Below are 21,323 nucleotides of genomic sequence, written 5' to 3' on the forward strand. Positions count from 1 at the left end.
CTCAGAAGGTAAGTGAATCTATGGAATTCTCTACCCTGGAGATTTCTAGAAGCTCAGTCATTGAACACATTCAAGTCATAGATTGACACATTTCTAGATTCCAATGGCATCAAGGAATATGGGGATAATGCGACTAAGTGTTGTTGGATGTCATTGAGGTAGATGATCAGCCAAGATCTGGAATGGCAGAGCAGACTAAGGGACTGAACTGCCTGCTCCTTACACTATTTTCCAATGCTGTGAAAAGCAAATTTTGAACTGCAGTGTCTTTTCAGAGAGCTCTGTAGTACGTTCAGAATGTAAGATAACGAGGTGTAGAGCTGGATGAACACAGCAGGCCAAGCAGCATCAGAGGAGCCGTTTCGGGCCTAGACTGTTGAAGAAGGGTCCAGACCCCAAACGCCAGCTTTCCTGCTCCTCTGATGCTGCTTGGCCTGCTGTGTTCATCCAGCTCTACACCTTGTTATATCAGATTCTCCAGCATCGGCAGTTCCTACTATCTCTCACGTTCAGAATGTATTATTTTTTTTAAAAAAAGGTTTGAATCCTAAGCGCTATAAATTGAGAGGGTACGGACCTAGGTGCTGGAAAATGGGATTAGAATGGGCTGCCTGTATATTATGGGCTGGATGGCATCTTTGCGCGCTGTAACTTTCTCTGGGATAGTTGCATGACGTTTCTTACTGAGCATTGTGAACCGAAAGCTGTCCAGCAGAGGGAGAGCGTTATCCAGCCTATCAGGGATTTCAGGCACTGTGCTTCATCGCATTACAGTGACCAGCAGCGGCAGAACAGGAACAGACTCCTCTCGCTGTATGGTGTGTCTGGTCGGCGCTCCGTGCATTCTGTCCCTTAGAGTCTGGATTTCGGCATGACTGAGATTGGAGCTCAGGCGGGGTCCAAAAACTCTTCCGAGGAATCGTTGATGAACGGTCAAATTTATGAGTATGAATATGAATACTATGAATTGGACATTTCTTTTGAAGGGCTCAAAGCAAACAAGTGTAAGTGTCTCCATTCAGCATTTCTCTTAGTGTGCCCAGTTTGCAGTTTTTGTTCTCAAAAGTCTCCAGGTAATAAGTAGACCCTGGAACAGCTGTGTCACTGAGTGGGATTCATGCTCCTTCACATTTATACCCACAAGATGCGAGCGACCGTTGTCTCGAATACAAACTTTATCTTATAATGCAAACTGATTTTTTTAACCTAGGTGAAAGAGACAGCGATAGTCCCAGTTATTGCTAAATCGGAAGATTTTCTGGATGCCGTGAACGTTTGACCGATAACTTGAACATATGTTTTACCCGCTCCTTGAATCTTTGATTTAGGGGAGGACGGCAAATATAGTGTGTTGAAGGTGTAAAATGTGGGTCAGCTCTAGGGGCCCGAACATGTTCTACGCTTGGGATGCTCTGATGCCACAGCCTTAAAATGCAACTCCTATTCTGGCCTATACACTGTCTTTAAATAATGTGTCTTAATCTGCTCTTTGGACGCTTGCTTCTGGAGTTCCCTCCCTCAAGCTCTCCCCTCTCTCCCTCCTTCAGGAGGTGACGCGCTCTAAAATCTATACTTTTGATCAAGTTTGGGATCAACTGGACTAGGAATTGGGGCTTCCGTGGAAAGTAACATTCAAAAGTACCTAGAATCTTTATATTCTTCTTTACCATTGCAAACCCTCATCATATTAGCTGGGAACCTACGCATCTGGACAATCATCAGTCGGAAAATTCTCTACTTCAGCTTTCTATGAATGCATTACAATCTTGTACATTTTTAATATATTTACTGAAATGTTCTTTTTGAGTGGTTATTGTATTGGCAATATTGCGAGCCTGCATTCAATAATGATTAACTATTTGACTTAGTGCCTTGCCCACGATCAGCAATTCTGATGAAGGCCTTTTGTTGGTAAACGCTGTACAAATGCTGACTGACCTGCGCTTTCCCAGGATTTGCAGTTTTTTAAAAAATTTCACTGCTTTTAATTCATTGTTTATGATTGTCTTATAACTCACCAGTTTGGAGACAAGTTTTTAACATTTAACATTTCCTTACAATTTTCTCAGGGAGTATGGGTTGTGCAGCACGTAGGTGTCTTTTATATACAAATTGCAATCAGGAGCTATGGCTAGTAATGGTAGAGTGCCCGACCTTCCTTCCATCATTTGGGTATTCAGAAGTTTCCCATGCTCTTACTGCTTGCCGTTGGTTTGAAAGGAAAAGATTTGCAGGCTGATACTCAAGCTGTTTGATCATGTTATAAATACACCTTCTGCAGCCATGAAGACATGGGGTGAGATTTGATTTCAAAGCTTCTCACTTCGATGCAGCGATGCCATGCACTGTGCCATAAGACACAATTAATTTTACTGGACATCAGCTGACCCAAAGTATTGGTGACCCTGAAATTTGAAATTCTCAAGTTAATATCACTGGTTTGAAATTGCATTGTCTAGTGTTAGCAATAATTTGGCAAGCTGTTAGTTCTATGGCAATGCACGTTCTGGAGCTGTTTTGCTCCTTTTTCCCACTCAGTAATCCATGGAATTAATCAGCCCCCATTCTGCCATTGAGTTTGTGTCACCCTCCTTCCCATGGTTCTGCCCATCAAGATGCATTTATTCATTTGTCCACCCAGATTGTGCAGGCAGACTTTTATTTCCTTCATCCAACTGTACACTTGGGGTGAGAACTTCTGGTCTTGCAAAGCTATTGCATGCTCATTATGAGTGCTGCAGTAGAGGTGGATCTTCAGGAAAGTGGCAAGAAACAGCACCAAGGAAGGAACTAAGAAGCACAGTTGATTGCTTCAATCAGGCAGTATCTGTCGGAGACTGCATAAAAATGGTATCTCATCTGGAGAAACACTATTTAAATACCTTGAATATTGTAAAGCTTCTGAACTGATGTGATATATTTGCACCAAACTCATCAGAAAATTTAAGGTTGGTCCTTTGCAGTGCAAGGACTGTCTTAACCGTTTGATCAGCCTTACTTCAAAAGATGTTTTCTGGCTTTGAAAATTATTGTTGGGAGATATAACAAAAAAGTAATGTTTTTATTTTGTTCATCTTGTCTTGTTTATTTCACTTTCTTAATCCTGCTGTGAGTCTGGAATCATACGTAGAGTAGACCAGGTAAGGACCTGGTTTTGTTCCCTAACTGACATTTTTCCTGACAATTGACAACAGTTTCATCGTAGTTCAAATGCCACCATCTGTCATGGCAGGACTTGAACCCAAGTCCCCAGGACATTACCACTAGGCCATTGCCTCTCTGATTTCACAAAATCAGCCACAAAAAGCTGTTCTTCCCCTGTTTTAAGTGACCAATGATGAAAAAACATTTCTTTTAAGTGCAACTAAAATGTCTTGAGCAATTTCTTCAGAGGATGTAATCAGTTCAGAAATCCCTAGCACTGTGGAAAATTGTTTTGCCCTGACTGAATAACAAATTTCAGTTAAGTGTAAACCTTACATGCAATTTTGAGTGTGTTATTTAGTAATGTTCCATTAATAACTATTTTCTCACAGGGTATTAACTGCTGTGTTACTTCTAATGGTGGCGCATTTCATCAGATTGTTGTTCTCCACCTCCAGATTCCATCGTAATAGCATTCTGGGTTGGTCTCGCTGTCTTCATGATATTTCTCTTCATAATTCTCATGTTGATGTCACGCTCGGGCTCTTCACCTGCGCAGTAAGTGGATTTACTAATCTTTCACACAATGAACCATGTTTTATTGAATTTAATTACAGAGATCATTTGATTCACAACAAATGTTAATGCAATTTTCATGGGCATAGTCACAGATTTCTACAATTTTCTGAGTCAACTCCTATTTTAATGAAGCAATTTTTTTTGCCTTTCAATTGTGAGTGGGAGTTGAATGGGATAAAATTAAATTGAAGATTTTAAATCCTAATGTTACCCTCATACTAGCTTGGTTAGTTAAAGCAATGAGCAATTTAGTTGCAAAGGCTGATGCAAATGTCAAAAAACTACTGGCGTGAGTCATTTTTGGTAGTTTAAGCACAAAACTTATTTTAGTCACTTGGAGTTTCTGATTGTGAAGTTTACAATCACCAAATATTTGAAGGTGGCAAATTGTAAAAATATTAAAAACAAGTGCCCTAACCCATCTTGCTGTCAATTTAATAACCACGTCCAACTCTGTTTTTGTTAAACAGAGGCAGTAAATGTCGCCCTAAATAACTTAGTTTAGTGCAGCTAACCATTAATAAATCTGGAGAGCAACTTATTTCTCCAGACAGAACTGGGTGTTAATTTAGCCTGTATTATATTATTCCTGTGGAGATCTTCACAGTGAATTCAACAAAATGCTCTCAAATAATTAGCCTTATTCCACAAGGATCATAGACATCTCCCTTTATTAGAGGGAGATAAGTGGATTTATCGCTTGAAGGGCATCATTCTGTATAAGGTATGGGACAAGTTTCCATGAACGGCTGTAGCTGGCATGAGGATTGAAATTCGTGCCGTTGGTATCATTCTGCAACAGACTCTAGCCAATTGAGCTAACTGACCTTCATGAAATACTGTCAACCATAATGAAGTCAGCTTTAAAGTCACAACTGAAGCAAACTTTTCACGTCCAAAAATGAAACAGCCTACTTGAAAACCAAGTACGCCGTGAAAAGATCTTCAGCCAATGGCTACACTCTAGAAAATTAGGGTTGAAACTTGTGCTTTTTTTGGTTATGCCAAATTACATGGGTTTTTGGCGGGATTTCTGCTTTGTTGCCTTGCAGATTTTCTTGACCTATCTTACCCCATTAGCTACAATCCTGCCCTTATGCCATCCCTCATGTCTGATTCAAACCAAATCTTACCATGCACAATTCCCAGAACAACTTGCCACTCAGTCAATGTCCTGGAATTCATTGACATCCCTTGCACTCACACCATTTTTTAAAAACCTGTTGCGTACCCAGACAAACACTGTTAGTCCAGAGCTGTCCTGCACAGTTCCTGACGTTTGCCTGGTTGTGGCGGAAAAGATTGCCATCAGGGATCTGGGGATTCTGCTGGACAGGGTGTTGAGAGACAGGACTTCCTCCCCCAGGATCAACAGTGGAAGCCATAACTCCAGTCCATGCCAGTTTGGTGAATAGTTACATTATTCTCAGCCATTAGGAGGAATGCCCAGTAGTGTAGGAAAAACTTCAATTCTCTACCTTCTCCGCCCTACCAATGTAAGTGCCACCTTTTTTTAATTCATTTGTGGGATGTGGCCATCACTGGCTGGCCAGCATTTATTGCCTGTCCCTAGTTACCCTTGAGAAGGTGATGGTGAGGTGAGCTGCCTTTGTGATATGCTGCAGTCCACCGGCTCTGGGTTGACCCACAATGCCATTATGGAGGGATTTCTACAATCTTAACCCAGCGACCATGAAGGAACAGCGATCTTTTTCCAAGTCAGGATGGCGAGTGGCTTGGAGGGGAACTTGCAGGTGGTGGCGTTCCCACGTATCTGCTGCCCTTGTCCTTCTAGATGGAAGTGGTCATGAGTTTGGAAGGTGCTGTCTGAAGATCTTTGGTGAATTTCTCTACAGCACTTTACATTCGCTCTTTCTCTGCTACTGTGCTCACCTCCTAGCAGGGCTCATACTGTACTACTTCCACTATTGCCTGCAACATTTTCTTTCATTACTGTCACCCAGCCCAACCCTGATACTGCTAACCCTGCATGTCCTTTGTGCTGCCAACTCACTCACTCGGGAGACCTCCTCACCAAATCAACAGTAATAGCTGAACCACCTACTTTCACTCCCCTTAACACCTACATCTCTGTATTGTCTAGAAGGAAACCAGCTTCCAACAGGGCAGGAAAAGTCAAGACGAGTGGTGAAATGTTGGCTTCTCATTCCTCAGGTGGAGAACATCATGACTCTGACTGCCTTGAGTGGCTGACTGACCATGTTTAAGCCACTGGACTAGTATTAGAGGCTACCTTTTACATACTGTGCCAGGACCCTGACCAAAGACTATCCTCCTTGAATTCACTGAGACCTAGTGACAATCATGACAATCTTCCTGTCCCTGCGATGGCGCAAAATGACAAGGCAAGACAAAAAAGGTATAAGCCTTGTCTGATTTGATGAGGGGACAAAGTGCAAAAAGGCTAGGCAATGCAAGGCAGGGATGTGAGCATCCAGGTTAGGCTCAGAGTGTATGAGCACAATGACAGTGAGCAAACAGGCTGCAGATGCAGCTTGGTCCAGTCCATGAGCCAGGTATGGTTAGCTCATGTATGAACCTACTAGTTTCAAGAGTGAACCATCATATGTAAACCCAATCTTCTTGATGCTAAACATCCATACATATGTGAGTCATTGTGTAGCACAGGGGATCCTCTTGCTAATTCAGAAATAATAAGGACAAATGTCCAATTCCTGCAATGTTCCTGGTTAAAATCGAGTAACTCAACAGTTTATAAATTGAACCTGTATTTTTTTCTAATCTGCATGACTGAGATGCTCACTGGAATAATCAGCTGAGTGATCAACAGACTTTTAAATTTCAAGCCAGCTTGAACTTCCATTTGCCTTAATGTTCGAAAATATCCCAGAGCACTTCACAGAATTATGCAAAAATGAACACCAAATGTAAGAAGGAGATATACAAGGCTAAAAGTTGGTCAAAAACTGGGTTTTAAAGAAGGACCAAACAATGAATAACGGTAGAGAAGTTCAGGCAGCAAAGCTTGGGAGGTAGACAGTTGAAGGCGCTGTTGTCAATGGTGGAATGATGAAGTGACCAGAGTGAAACATGGAGATTTGGGAATATTGTAGGGCAAAAGATGGTATCAATGACAGGAAGGGTGAGATTATTGAGAGATTAAACTCAACAATGAGAATTTTAAACTTCATCCATCAGGAGCCGGGTGTAGATCACAAAGTTCATGGGTAATGGATGAACACAGCTTACAAATAAGATATAGCAACGAAATTTATTTTGTTCGTTCACGGGATGCGGTTTCACTGGTCAAACCAGCATTTATTGTTCCTCCCTAATTGCCTGGAAGGCAGTTAAGAGTCAGCCACGTTGCTGTTTGTCTGGAGTCACTTGTAAACCAGACCAGGTAAGGATGGCAGTTTCCTTTAGTGAACCAGAAGGGTTTTTCCAGACAATTGACAATGACTTCATGGTTATCATTGGACTCCTAAATTCCAGATGCTTATTGAATTCAAATTTCACCATCTGCCATGGCGAGATTCGAACATGAATCCCCAGAACATTGCTTGGGTCTCTGGAGTAATGATCTAGTGATGATACCACCAGGTATCACGTCCTCCATTCACATGATCTATAATTAATAAGGTTGGAAGTTGGGAGACTGACCGGAAGAGATTTAGGATATTTAAGCAGAGATATTGTAAAGATGTTTATATAGGACTCACACAAATGTTTGACATTTCGTCCAATCAATCTGAGCTGCAGGCTAAATTAAAGGCTATGCAGTGAAGGTTATCTGATAGCAGTGATGTGATAATTGATCACACACTGATAATAACTTCGTACTGACTTGATACTATCAATGATATTAATTATATGCTGGGCTTTATGTCAAGGGCTTTTGACCATAACTCAAAATGAGTAATGCTAACCTTGTGTTCATCATTGTTGAGGGTATGCTGAATATAACTTACAGTACTCTATCTTGAAAAAAAAGTTATGTAAAGAGTAGAATTCAAAGAACAGTGATAAGGATAGTTCGAGGATTTATGTCTTTGATTTATAAGGGAAAACTCATAAAACTGGAGATGAAAACGTACGAAGAGGAATGATTCAGATTTTTAAAACGCTGACAACGTGGATAATATTGATATGAGAAAATGAGAAGAATGAGAAAACGAACTCTCCATCCAGAGAGAGGCTGTGTTTTTTCTTGGAACTGCCTCCTGGGGCTGAACCTTACATTGTCTTGGCTAAGTGCCAGTTGCAGCTTGTTTTTTGGAGGATTTTTCACTCGAGGCCTAGCTGGTTTTCTTGCCATATCTTACCAAAGGTCCCTCATTAACACTTGCCATTCCGTAGAAAGAGAGGAATCCCTTGTGCTTGCACCATCTTTAAAAGGCCATTGTGGTTACTGTCCCTACCTCTGCTTTCCATTCATTTATTGTTAAGCACTTTGCAACTTCACAATGCTTGAATGAAAAATGGCAGATGGAGTTCAATCTGGATAAATGTGAGGTATTGCATTTTGGTAACAAAAATCAAGGGTAGAACTTATACAATTAATGATAGGGCTTTGGGTAGTGTTGTAGAAGAGAGGGACCTAGGAGTGCAGGTGCATAATTCTTTGAAGTTGCATCACATATAGATAAGGTGGTTAAAAAGGCATTTAGCACGCTTGTCTTCGTTGCTCAGTCCTTTGAGTACAGGAGTTGGGAAGTCATGTTGAGATTGTACAGAACATTGGTGAGGCCTCTTCTGGTATATTGCATCCAGTTCTGATTGTCCAATTATAGGAAGGATATCATTAAGCTGGAGAGGGTTCAGGAGGGATTAACCAGGATTTTGCTGGATATGGAAGGTCTGAGTTATAAACAAAGGCTGGATAGGCTGGGACATTTTTCTCTGGAGCGTGGGAGGTTGAGAGGTGACTTTATAGAAGTTTATAAGATAATGAGAGGTGTAGATAGAGTTAATGGTAGTTGTCTTTTCCCTAGGATGGAGAATTTCAAGATTAGAGAGCCCATTTTTAAATCAAGAGGAGAAAGACTTAAATAAGACACTCGGGGGAAATTTTTTACACAGAGGGTAGTTTGAGTGTGGAATGAACGTCCTGAGGAAGTGGTGGATGTGGGTGCAATTACAGTGTTTGAAAGAAGTTTGGATATGTACATGGATAGAAGAGGTTTGGAGGGATATGGGCCAGCAGCAGGCAGATGGGACTAGTTTCATTTGGAATTATAGTCAGCATGGACTGGTCGGATTGAAGGGTCTGTTTCTGTGCTATATGACTCTATGACTCTAAGAGAAAATGCATTAATTAAAAATCGAATGCAATTTTCTACCAATATCTAAATGAAACTGACGTTATGATTGATAATTTACAATAGTCATGATTTTGTGCCTTTCTTAAGCTCACATTGGAAGAATGCCCCTTTTGGGAAACACTGGAGGACACAGATGCTTATGTAGATGGTCACTTGACCTTGCGTGAATGAATAATAACAGTATTAATAACAATAATCTTTTGTTTCCAGAAATGTATCAGAAGGATACTTTACTCATGGCTTTTGTTTGCTCTCAGGGTGATTTTACTTAGCAAATTCTTTCACTGTGACTTAACTAGGAATGTATTTCTAAAATTCACTGTGGTGTTTTGTTTCGTGGAGTCAGCATTGATATATGTATGGTTCTGTACCCATCTGAGAATATTTATGTGATTAATGATTATTGACAGCTTGCTAAACAGACTGTCAAAAAGGTCTATCTTTCAAATAGATAACTATTTTTAGAAAACATTGTCTGTGAAACGCATTAGGTTAATAAAATCTTATGCTGCATGAGTAGCTAGGGAATATAATTAGCTGCTCGTTTAACAATCCTATATAACAAGATAAACATGGATGCCAAAGGCCTTCTTACTTCAGGAACAAAAACAAAGTTGCTGGAAAAGCTCAGCAGGTCTGGCAGCATCTGTGAAGGAGAAAACAGAGTTAACGTTTCGGGTCCAGTGACCCTTCCTCAGACCCTTCTGTTTTTTCCTTCACAGATGCTGCCAGACCTGCTGAGCTTTTCCAGCAACTTTGTTTTTGTTTCTGATTTACAGCATCTGCAGTTCTTTTGGCCTTCTTCCTCATCCATCCTGAAAGATTTTGCAGTCCTCATCATGTAACATCGAACTGTTTCATAAGTAATTGAGGGGTTTTGCTTCCACCACTTCATATGGCAGGCCATTCCATAAATATTAATTCATCTAAGACAATAATCATGGGTGATTTTAACCTGCACACAGTTGGAATGAATCTGATTGGTGAAGGTAGCCGAAAAGATGAGTTACTGGAGTATTCATGGGACAGTTTCCTAAAGCAGCACGTTCCAGAGAGTTGGCTATTTTAGACCTGGTAATATGCAAACAGGCATCATAGTAAAGGGTCCTCCAGTTAGCAGAGACATAATACATTTGAATTTTGCATTCTGTTTGTGGGAGAGAAGAGTAGGCGTAAGACTGGAGTCTTATACTTAATTGAAGGCAAATATAAGGGCACAAACACACAGCTGGCTAATGCGAATTGGAAAATTAGTTTAAGATTATTACATTCAGATTCCCAGCAAGGTTCCCCGATTTGTTAGGGTTCCAGATGGGATAGCCCATATCATTGAACATCTAGGTGAGGAGGAAAGAGTTGGCTCCCTTTCTTTATTCACCCACTGCATCAGTTGTTTGCAACACGGTTAATTTATAAATGTTGTGGAGAAGCCAGAGCAGTGTTGATAGCAGCAGTGGCGATGCCCGGATTGAGGACTCCTGGCCCAGAGCCAGGACTTGGGAACTCGGTGGGCCATTGACTGTTGAGTTCGGTTGCGTTCAGCGAGGTCCCGACATGGATTGAAGGCAAGGCCCAGTGCAGACTGGAGGCAAGCTCCAGCATGGTCTGTTTGAAGAACTGTTATGCTGAAATTTTTATTTCTTTCTTTTTCTAATCTGTTCCTTGGATCCTGTACCTAGGTACCTTTATACCTAAGATGATGCTGTAAATGATGACTTTGTAAACTTTTCACTGCACTCATGTGAATACATGTGACAGTAAACCTAATTCTAATTCGTATTCTTTCATCCCTGGGATCCATCCGGTGCCGAAGCTATTTACCAGGATAATGTCTAGGCTGGAGTGATTCAGCTATGAAGAGAGAATAGACATGCTGAGGGTGTTTTCCTTGGAGCAGAGAAGGCTAAGGCATATCTGATCAACGTGTACAAAGTTCTGAGGGGCAGGGACAGGGTGTATAGGAATAAACCTTGCCCCTTAGTAGAGGGGTCAATAACTAAGTGGCACAGTTTTAAGGTAAAGATGATTTGAGGGAATAAAAAGAGGATTGTGGGTATCTGAACTCACTGCCTAAAAGAAGCATAGAGGCAGGAACCCTCAAGACTTTTAAGAACTATTTAGATGAGAGATGCTATAGCATAAAAGGCTATGGGCCAAGAGCTGGAAGATGGGATTTGCATAGATGGATGTTTGGTGACCAGTGAAGTCATAATGGGCCAAAGGGCATCTTTGTGTTGTAAAGACTCTCTGACTGTCTAGTTTTGTCTTGGTTACTAGTGGTTGAGGTGTATCATGGCTATAGCCCTGTGTACTCACAGTATTGATTAAATATTACAGCATCATATTGTTTTGATGATTGCTGTGCTGCGGTGACTGTGTTAACTATGGAACTCTTCTTGAATGTTAGTGCAGGAAAAAAATTCAAGAAAAATTGGAAGAGAAGGAATAATAAAAACTCTTCAAACTTCAGTAAATAAGACCATCAGCAGCTACAAAGTCAATAATAATTCTTCCATATTAATGTCAAAAAATAAATTTAACACAGTCCAGATGGTAAGGTTTAATTGCGGTTATGTTAGGGGCCAAAATATGAAATTACCTCAGACAGAAAACAGAAACTGTTGGAGGTATTCAGCAGTTCTGGCAGAACTGGTGAAGAGAAAAACAGAGTTAAGGACTGAAATTTCACAGAGCAGCAGAAATGGGTTTGCAGTAAGTGTGCTGGTTATTGTACACAGTTGACTGGTACACGAGCTTGCTGTCATGTTCCAACCTCCAGCCTGTTTCCATGGCTGTTGTTAGGGACAGGTTGGCAGTCACTCTCCCACCAGAGATTGGTCCTCAATGAGGCCAATTAAGTGCCTATTGAGACCCGTCCTCAGACGCCAACCCAAGCACTCCAGGATTGTCACACATTAACCTTATGTGTGGAGTTAAGTAATAACAAGGGGAAATTAACATTTGTATGAGTAGACTGTAGACTCTCTAACATTAACTGTATTGTAGGACAGAGAATAAATCAGGAGATGACGAGGGCATGTGGAAAGGCAGAACACTTATCATGAGTGACTTTAATCTTCATGCAGATAGGAAAAAATCAAATTGTGAGAGATAGCCACGAGGAAGAATTCATAGAATATATTCGGGACAGTTTCCTAAAACAATATGCTGTGGATCCAACCCACTGTAATGAGGCAGGCTTAACAGATGAACACTGAGTAAAAGTTCCCCTGGAAAACAGCGACGATCACATGGTAGAATTTAGCATTCAGTTTGAGAGTAAGAACCTTTGGTCTAACACATCTGTGCTAAACTTTGAGAGGAATTACAAAGCAATGAGACTGAGTTGATTAGAATGGACTGGGAAAGGAGTTTAGCAGAAAAGGTCATTGAGGAATATTGGTGGTTATTTAATAAAATAATTCATGATTCACAACAAAGACATATCTCAGTGAGTATGTAAGATACTACGAAGAGGATGAACCAACCATACTTAACCAGGGAAGTATTAAATTGAATGTAAAGCACATACAATGTGACAAAGATTAGCAGTAAGCTAGAGGTTTGGGGAAGTTTTAAAAACCCCCAAAAGTTGACCAAAAAAAAAGTAGAGGAAGAAAATCAATCTTGAGGGTAAACTAGAAAAGAATGAGCGGGGAAATAATAATGGGGAAACAAGGAAATGGCAGAGGATTTCAATAAATACTTTGCCTCAGTCTTTGTAGAAACTACTAGAATTCCAAAAATACTAAATAATCTGGGGGCAATAGGTGGGCAGGGAATAAATACAATAAATATCACTAGAGCAAAAAAAAGAGTGAGGGAAAATAATGGGGCTAAAGGCTGTCAAAGTGACAGCATATTAGCATGGATAGGAGATTGGCTAATTAATAGAAGATGGAGAGTTGAGATAAAGGGGGGCATTTTCAGGATGGCAGCCTGTAACTAGTGGAGTGCCACAGGGATTATTGCTTGGGCCATGGTTATTTACAATATATATTAATGACTTGGATGAAGGAACTGATTATACTATGTCAAGTTTGTGAATGATACAAAAATAGGTTGGAAGACAAGAGGTGAGGATAACACAGAACTTGCAGAGGAATATAGACAGATAAATGAATGGGCATAAACTTCGCAGATTAAATATAATATGAGAGATTGTGATTTTATGCACTTTCGCAGGAAAAAGTAGATAAGTTGAATATTTTTTAAATGGAGAAGGACTGCACAAAACTACAGCACAGGGATTTCTGGGTACTCTTGCATAAATCGCAAAAAAAAAATGCATCCAAGTTCAGCAGGTTTTAGAGAAGGCAAATTGAATGTTGACATTTATTTCAAAGGGAATGGTGCCTGAAAATATGGAAGTCTTGCCAAAATGATACAAGGTACTAGTTAGAACACACCTAGAATGGTATGAATAGTTTTGGTCCCCTTACCCAAGGAAAGATACACTGGCATTGGAGGCAGTCAAGAGAATGTTCACTACATTGATCTCTGGTGTGGAGGTATTGTCTTATGAGGAGAGGTGGAGAAGGTTGGGCCTGTACTCGTTTGAGTTCAAAAGAATGAAAGGCAATCTTATTGAAATATAAAAGCTTCATTAGGAGCTTGACAGGGTAGATCTGGAGAGATTGTTTCCCTGAATAAAGAACCTACTATCAGAGGGCATAATCTCAGAGTTAGGGGTCACCCAGTTAGGACAGAGATGAGGAGGAATTTCTTCACTTAGAAGGTAGTGAATCTATGGAGATCTTTGCTGCAGAAGTTTGTAGAAGATGGGTCATTATGTATGGCTGAGATAGACATACTTCTAATCAGTAACGGAATCAAGGGTTATAGGATAAAGGCAAGAAGTTGAAGTTGGGTATTATCAGATCAGCCATGAAATCATTGAATGGCAGAACATTCTTGATGGGCCAAATGGCCCACTTTTGTTCTTACATCTTATGGTCTTAATGCCAGAGAGCCAAAGCTGCTGCCACAAACTACCCTGTTGAACCTCAAAAATAACAGCTTAGCAGCTCTGGCCACACATTTGTTCACATTTCTTAGGGTTGCCTGAGGTCACTTCCATGAGATGCACTCTTGTTCTCCTAATTGTATTGGCGGCATCCAGCTCTTCCAATGTGGAGCCTCAGACATTTTGATTGGCTGGCCAATCTGTGGAGTCAACCCATCACCACTAATTGGATGGAGCTCTTAGAGGCAGCTTTTCAGTTGGCCACCTCCACCAGCTCTGCCTGGGATTCTGTGGTTGGCATTTTCAGGTTCCCAAGCTGCCTTAGATCCCAATGGTTGATTAAGAAGTTTAAGTTGCTGACCCTTCATACAACACAGAAACATAGACAACAGGAGTAATAGTAGGCCATTCAGTCTTTTGAGCCAGCTCTACCATTCAGTATGATCATGACTGATCATCCAACTGACTGTCCTCCCCCAAATTCACTCCCTACCTTTTGATTCCTTTAGCCCTAAGAACTATACCTAACTCCTTTTTGAAAACAATCAATGTTTTGGCCTCCACCACTTTATATGTTAGAAAATTCCACAGGCTTACCACTCTCTGGGTGAAGAAATTATTCCTCATCTCCGTGTTAGTCGTTGATCCCATATCCTTCGACTGTAACCCCTAGTTCTGAACTCCAAGTCATTGGGAACATACTTCCTGCATTTAACTGTCTTGTCCTGTTAGAATTTTATAGGTTTCTATGAGACTCCCCCCACCCCCCACCCCTTTCTGCTAAACTCTCGTGGATTTAGTCCTAACTGATCCAGTCTGTCTATGAATCAGACTTGGGAATGTTTTGTGACTTAACATACCTGAAGTAAGACAGGGAAATGCAGAGAGGGTAGGAAAAAAACGTCAGCAATTGGGAAGATGTATATTAAGGTGGAATACGGGAGAGATTATATGACAAAGAACGTGTAGTGCAAGGCAAGTGAGAGACGGAACGAAAATGAGATGTGTCTAAGACAGATGTAACCACCGACAGGTGCTGTCAAAATAAAAATGGGGTGGATGTTATGACTGAAATTGTTGAAGTCAGTGTTGACTGGAAGAATGCAATAAGGCCAGGGTACTTGATTCACAAATATCCTGTGCTTGTTGGGGCAGGTGCTTAGGGAGAGGGTGACCATGTTGGGGTGAACTCATTGACTTCCTCAGCTGCCTTGACTGTACTTCTTCACATGCTGTTGCTTGCAAGGAATCTGTTATATTTTTCCAGTCACTCTGGCTTCATTGCATCTGATCTGATGATAGGCTCTCTTATTCTGACAAATCTTCCTTTCACCTCCCCCAAAGATTCTTCTCACCCATGTTTCATAGGGTCATCAATGATGTATGTTTCATTTCCCACACATTTGCTCCCCATCCCATTCAGAGCCATGATCGATTTCTCCATGTTTTCATCCTCTACCTCCGTACCCCCCACATTCAGTGAATTATCCTCTTAGTCACTCTTAGATAAGCTAAGAGATAGAGGTGCAGCAGAATCAGAGTTGGGGTGGTCCATGTAAGTAGAGCAGCTTTAAGAAAGCAGTACAGACAGCAAAGACCCAAAACCTCATGGTAGGCAGAGTAACAGAGGCTTCAGTCTATGGAAGCAGCACAGTCCCTGGAGATAGCATTATTATTGCAAATGAACCTCCAGTATGCCATCATCACTGAGTGCTTTACCTCTCCCCTTCCCTGCATCATTCGTGACTTCCTGGTCCACTCATTAACCACACCATTTCTTTCCCAAGGTAAGCACAGATGATGCAACACCTGTATTTCCTACCCTCATTTCCCACTCTCCAGGTCACCACACAGTCCTTCCATGTGGACAGGAATTCTTTGAACTTCGTATACATCATCTTCGCTCAGGATGTGCTCTCATCTACGCTGGAGAGAGCAGAAGCAGATTGTGTGATCATTTTGTGGAACAGTCTGGAAAGGTGATGGTGAATTTCTGATTGCTCGTCATTTTAATTCTCTGCCTTCCTCCTATTCTGACCTGTCTGCCCTCTGCCTCCTACACTGCTTCAATGAAGCTCCACAGAATCTTGAGGAACAGCACTTCACCTTTCAGCCATGCACTTTACAACTGTCTACATCAAATATTTGGTTCCACTATGTCAGATCATAATCACTGCCCATTTTTTTGGACAGCAGATGTTGCTGTTGCTGGAGTAGTGGTGATATCACTGGATTAGTAACCCAGAGGCCCACGCTAATATTCTGAGTTCAAATCTCAGCATAGTGGCTGGTGGAATTTAAATTTTGTTCAGAAATTTTGAGTTACAAGCTCAGTGATAGAAAACGTGGAACAATTGCTGCTTGTTGTAAAAAACCTACTTTGTTTACAAACATCCTTCAGCAAAGGAAGTCTGCTGTCCTACCTGGTCTGGCCTACATGTGATACCTGTCCATAATAGTGTGGCTAATTCTTAACTTCCTCTGTGGTTGGCGTAACAAGTCACTCAGTTCAGGAGTAGTTAGGAATGGGCAACAAATGCTGGTCTTCCTAGTAATGTCCACATCCCATGAAGGAATAAAAGAAATGATTCCACTTTTCTTACTTAAACCTCCCCTAGATTCAGTTTGTATATCTTTACCTGTCTTATTATTATGTCTTTTTACCTTGCACAATTGTCCTTTTTGTCATTTAATCTTCATTGTCTTCCACCCTATCACAGACTTTCCTATTTGTTTTGTCTCCCCTCTGCCCTTTCTCTGCTTTGCTTAAAACTTGTTACATCTCTAAGCTGTCTGACCTAGGTCTGTAGAAGCTGGTTTGAGATGTTTGTTTCTCTCATCTTCACAGTGCCACCAGATCTGTTGCATATTTCCAACATTTTATGCTTTTATTTCAGATTCCATTGGCCACTTTCCTGTTATATGAAATGTCATTCATGGTATTCTAATCATTTAATTTTTAACTTAGAATATTGTGCTCCATCAATGACATCTGAAGGCTAAGTTAATTGGTCCTTTAGAAATGAGCGCAGTGAACAAACAAATGGGATAGATGGCTCTTGTGTTTTATATATATCATAAAATTAGGAATTCTCTATAGTAATACTTGGACAGATGTTCATGTCTGTAACAGCATAACAATATAATGTTGTAATGGTGATAATTAACATTCAGGGTTACATAGAAACTTCAAAGGAAATTAATTTTTGATCTGGAAATTGGCCATTTTTCAGGCGTGAAACAGACACCTAGGGATCCAAATTAACAACAGAAAATCCTGGAAAAAAGCTTAGGTTGGGCAATGCATACAAGTAAAGAGAGAAATGGAATTAATGTTTTAAGTCTGTGTTGATTCATACAAAATGGGAAAAGTTCGTGATGTAGTTGTTTTTGAGCAAAGGTTGTGTGGGATAAGAACAAAAGACAGGTCTGTGGTAGGGTGGAAGAAAGACAGGAGAGATTGAGTGACAGAATAATTAGTCCTCCAGTGCTAAAGAATGGAGATGGGGCAAGAAAAACAAAGAAGCAACAAACGTACCTAGGCCAGGTTGTGAATTGGAAGAAAACAAAAACGTTAAATGATAATGAAAAATGTTTTAAACTTAAAGAAAAATAATTACAAGGGCATGAAGACAGAGGTTGCTACAGATTACTGAAAAATTAGGTTAAGGGATGTCGTCAGAGATGCAGTAACAGACATTTAAGGAAATATTTCAGAATATTTAGAATAGATACATTCAGTAATAAAGACTGGAGGAAGAACACACCATCTGTGGCTAGTGAAGTTAAAGACAGTATCAAATTAAAAGAAACATAGAAACTAGGAAGTGGAGGAGACTAGTTAGCCTACTTCATCATTCAATAGGAACATGGCTGATCCTCTATCTCAATGTCATATTCCTGTTTTCTCCGCATACCCCTTGATAACTTCAAAACTTTGAGTGAAGGTATTTTTCCTCACCTCAGTCCTAAATGTTTTTACCCTGTATCCTGAGATTGTATTGCTGTTTCTAGACTCTCAATGAGGGAAAACATCCTCCCTGCATCTGGTTTGTTTAGCCCTGTTAGAATTTTACACGTTTTAATCAAATCCCCTGTCATCCTTCTAAATTCTAGTGAGTACAGGCCGAGATGAGCCAAAAGAAAAAGTATATTATTCTGCAAAGATGCGTTGCAGCTCAGAAAATAGAACAGCGTATAAAGAAGAGCAAATAATGATAAAATTATTAATAAGAATGGAGAACTTAAGAGTACAAGAGAAAATAAGTTAGAAATTTAAAAAATACTAAGAATTTCTTCAAGTATTTAAAAGGGAAAAGAGTAAGCAAAGTGAATGTTGATCCTCTGGTGAAAGAGTCTAATTTGAGAACGAATAATGCAAAAGAAAATGGCAGTTGAATGAGGTATTTTGCATCTATTTTCACTGCAGAGGACACAAATAGCATCTCAGAAATAATTGTGAATCACGAGGTGAAAGGGATGATAGAAATTAAAACAATTAAAACCCCCAGGAAAGGGTACTGAGAAAACTACTTAACCTAACAACTGACACGTCCCCAGATCTTGATAGATTCACCGTAAGGTTTTAAAAGAATGTAGCAGATGCATTGGTTTTAATTTTCCCAAATTTCCTCCATTCTGGAAAGATCTGATTGTATTAGAAAATAGTGAATGTAACTCCTGTGAAAGGAGTGAGATAGAAAGCAGGAAAAACATGCCAGTTAACAAACTATCTATCATAGTTAATATCTGCATCTACTATTAAGTAGGTTACAGCAAGGCACTATAAAAATATCAAAGCAATCAGGCAGAGGCAATGTGGTTTTGTGCAAAGGAAATTATGTTGGAATAATTAGAGTTTATGGACTTCTTTGAGCAAGGAGCAAACAGTGTGGATAAAAGGGAACCTGCATATATGCTGTATATACTATCTGGGCCTTGCTGCTCAGTCAGTCAACATCAACTTGCAAATTCAGTCCAAGGAATGGACCATAGTCAATCAGGAATGTCCAGCAAACTCTGTCTGAGGGATGGCCCATGGTGAGTTAAGGGGTGTTTGTCAATTAAGGGGGTTTCTAGGTTAGACCATGACACCTTTTGAGGTTGTGCACAGCTCAAGACTAGCGATTGGCCTGGTTATAGAGTCATAGAGACATACAGCATGGATACAGACCCTTCGGTCCAACTTATCCATGTTGACCAGTTTTACAAACTAAACTGCTCCCATTCGTCTGTGTTTGGCTCATATCCCTCTAAACCTTTCCTATTCACGTACCTGTCCAAATATTTTTTTTTAAATGTTGTAACTGTACCTGCACCTTTACCTCTGGCAGTTCATTCCAGATACACAACACCCTCTGTGTGGAAAAAGTTGCCCCGTAATCCTCCCTCAATTTAAACCTAAACCCTCTAGTTTGGAATTCCCCTATCCTAGGGAAAAGGCCTTTGCTATTCACCTTATCAATGCCTTTCATGATTTTACAAACCTCTATAAGGTCATCCCTCAACCACCTATGCTCCAGGGAAAAAAGTCCCAGCCTCTCCTTATAATTCAAATTCTCTAGTCCCGTTTACATCCTTGTAAATTTTTAATACACCCTTTCCAATTTAATGATATGCTTCCTGCATTGTAGTCACTACCTGAGCAAATGGTGGGATCTGGCAGGATAGGAGATGGGAGAGGATGGTCTCTGAGAGGAAGGGGTGGGTGTTCAGGGCAAGTCATGGTCACGGGGGTGTTGAGCTTGGGAGGGTTCACAGGCAGCAAGGGCAGTGGCACCTTGATAGTCAGGGGTTCTCTGGTTCAGTGACATCAATCAAAACATGGAAGGATTCATCTGACGGGTGAAGGGTTATCGGGAAAACTGGGATCGTGACAAGTGTAGGAGGTGAAGAATGTGGGGATATTGTGGGTGGAGACTCCATCGCACTGCAGCGAAGGCAGATTCTAAAGCTCGCTATTTGAAAATAAACTATGCAATGACCTTTCAGTATTGACAAGGCAGCATCAGTACTTCTAATTTCTGAAAAAGGACGGATATTATTGTTGGAATGTGAGGTCAGCTGAGTAATTGGAAGTCTGTTTATTCAATGCTAATCATTTGGTTTCAGTTCTCACTCAAGTAGGAGGTCAACATAGCTGACCTAATCATATTAAATATTGAGAAAGAGTGCATTGTGGCCTGACTAACATCTTGTGATCTCTCATTTGGCAACAGTCAGTGTGCCATATTCTGAAATTGAAATGTCCAATGGCACAGGAAACCACTTCAGCAGCTGCTGTGAAAAGATAGGGATGGTCAAGTAAGTGAGGAGTTAGATAAATTATTAAGGGGTGCCAAGTAAGTAGGGCACCAGTTGGGTAAGATGCCAGTTGGAGTTCTTTGGGTAAGGGTTGAGGTTGGCACTGGTAGTATTGGGTCTGGCAGCAGGGGGTTTGTGTGCCACCTAGGGGCTGCCAGGGAAATGTCAGATCCTGGAGTGAATTGTCAGGTCCCGTGAGGTCAGGCCAGTTGACAGGGGGTGGCAGTGTCAATGGGGTGTTCAGGCCAGTGACCAATGGGATTGAGGTTGGGTGGGGGGGGGGGGTGCGGTGCATGCCAGTGGGTGTCCAGTTCGGAGAGATCAGGGGTTAGGTCCCAGGATGTTGGAATCCTGTTGGGTGGGTGAGAGTGTTGGTGTGGAAATCTGTTTAGTGCAGCAGTGAACACATGTCCAGGGAATGTATGGGGTCTGCAGGGGTGTATTTGGAGAGATGAGTAAATAGTCTGGCATTCAATTTGTTAGTTGTCCAAGAGTTGGACTGGATTTTTAATCCTCTAACTTTTCCTGGATAACTGAGCCTACCAGAGTCAGAACCCTCCAAAATGTCTGACTTCATTGAACCTTTTGACAATTGGAATCTTCAATTTCACAGTCAATTCTCACAGAGTCAGCTGTAACTGGGATTCTACAGGGTCCTAACACACTATATCACTCTATGCTACAGAAACAAGTCTGGCCACCAGAACATCTGGGTTATTTACTCAAAATTTCACTATCCCCATTAGTGATGGCACACCATCATTCAGGACTAGAAGTCCATTTCAGCTCCATATCCTCATGCACAAGATGAAGGGTGTTAGGAGAGGTCTGTTGCAGTAGGTAGGGAGGGGTAGGAGATGTTTCGGGGTTATGGAGAAGGATCACAGGACCCGAAATAGTGACTCTGCTTTTTTACCACCGATGCTGCCAGACCCTGCTGAGTTTCTTTCTGTTTTCGTTTCAGGTTTCCAGCATCCACAGTTCTTTGTTTTTGTATGTTTGTGACACTGGGTTCAATTTTACAA

At 40.9% G+C, this 21,323-nt stretch overlaps 1 protein-coding gene across 1 annotated transcript in view; it reads left to right on the forward strand.

Annotated features, from left to right (window-relative positions):
* The first annotated feature begins 698 nt into the window (after positions 1-698).
* The window catches only part of LOC109919986 (melanocortin-2 receptor accessory protein 2-like), a 39,118-nt gene continuing 18,493 nt past the window's right edge, over positions 699-21,323 (forward strand). The window contains exons 1-2 of the mRNA XM_020520012.2: positions 699-1,004; positions 3,603-3,702. Coding sequence (XP_020375601.1) covers positions 872-1,004; positions 3,603-3,702 — 233 coding nt within the window. The 5' untranslated portion in view covers positions 699-871. The remainder of the gene's footprint in view (positions 1,005-3,602; positions 3,703-21,323) is intronic.

This window comes from Rhincodon typus, chromosome 11, assembly GCF_021869965.1.
Source record: "Rhincodon typus isolate 14 chromosome 11, sRhiTyp1.1, whole genome shotgun sequence".
Lineage (NCBI taxonomy): Eukaryota > Metazoa > Chordata > Chondrichthyes > Orectolobiformes > Rhincodontidae > Rhincodon > Rhincodon typus.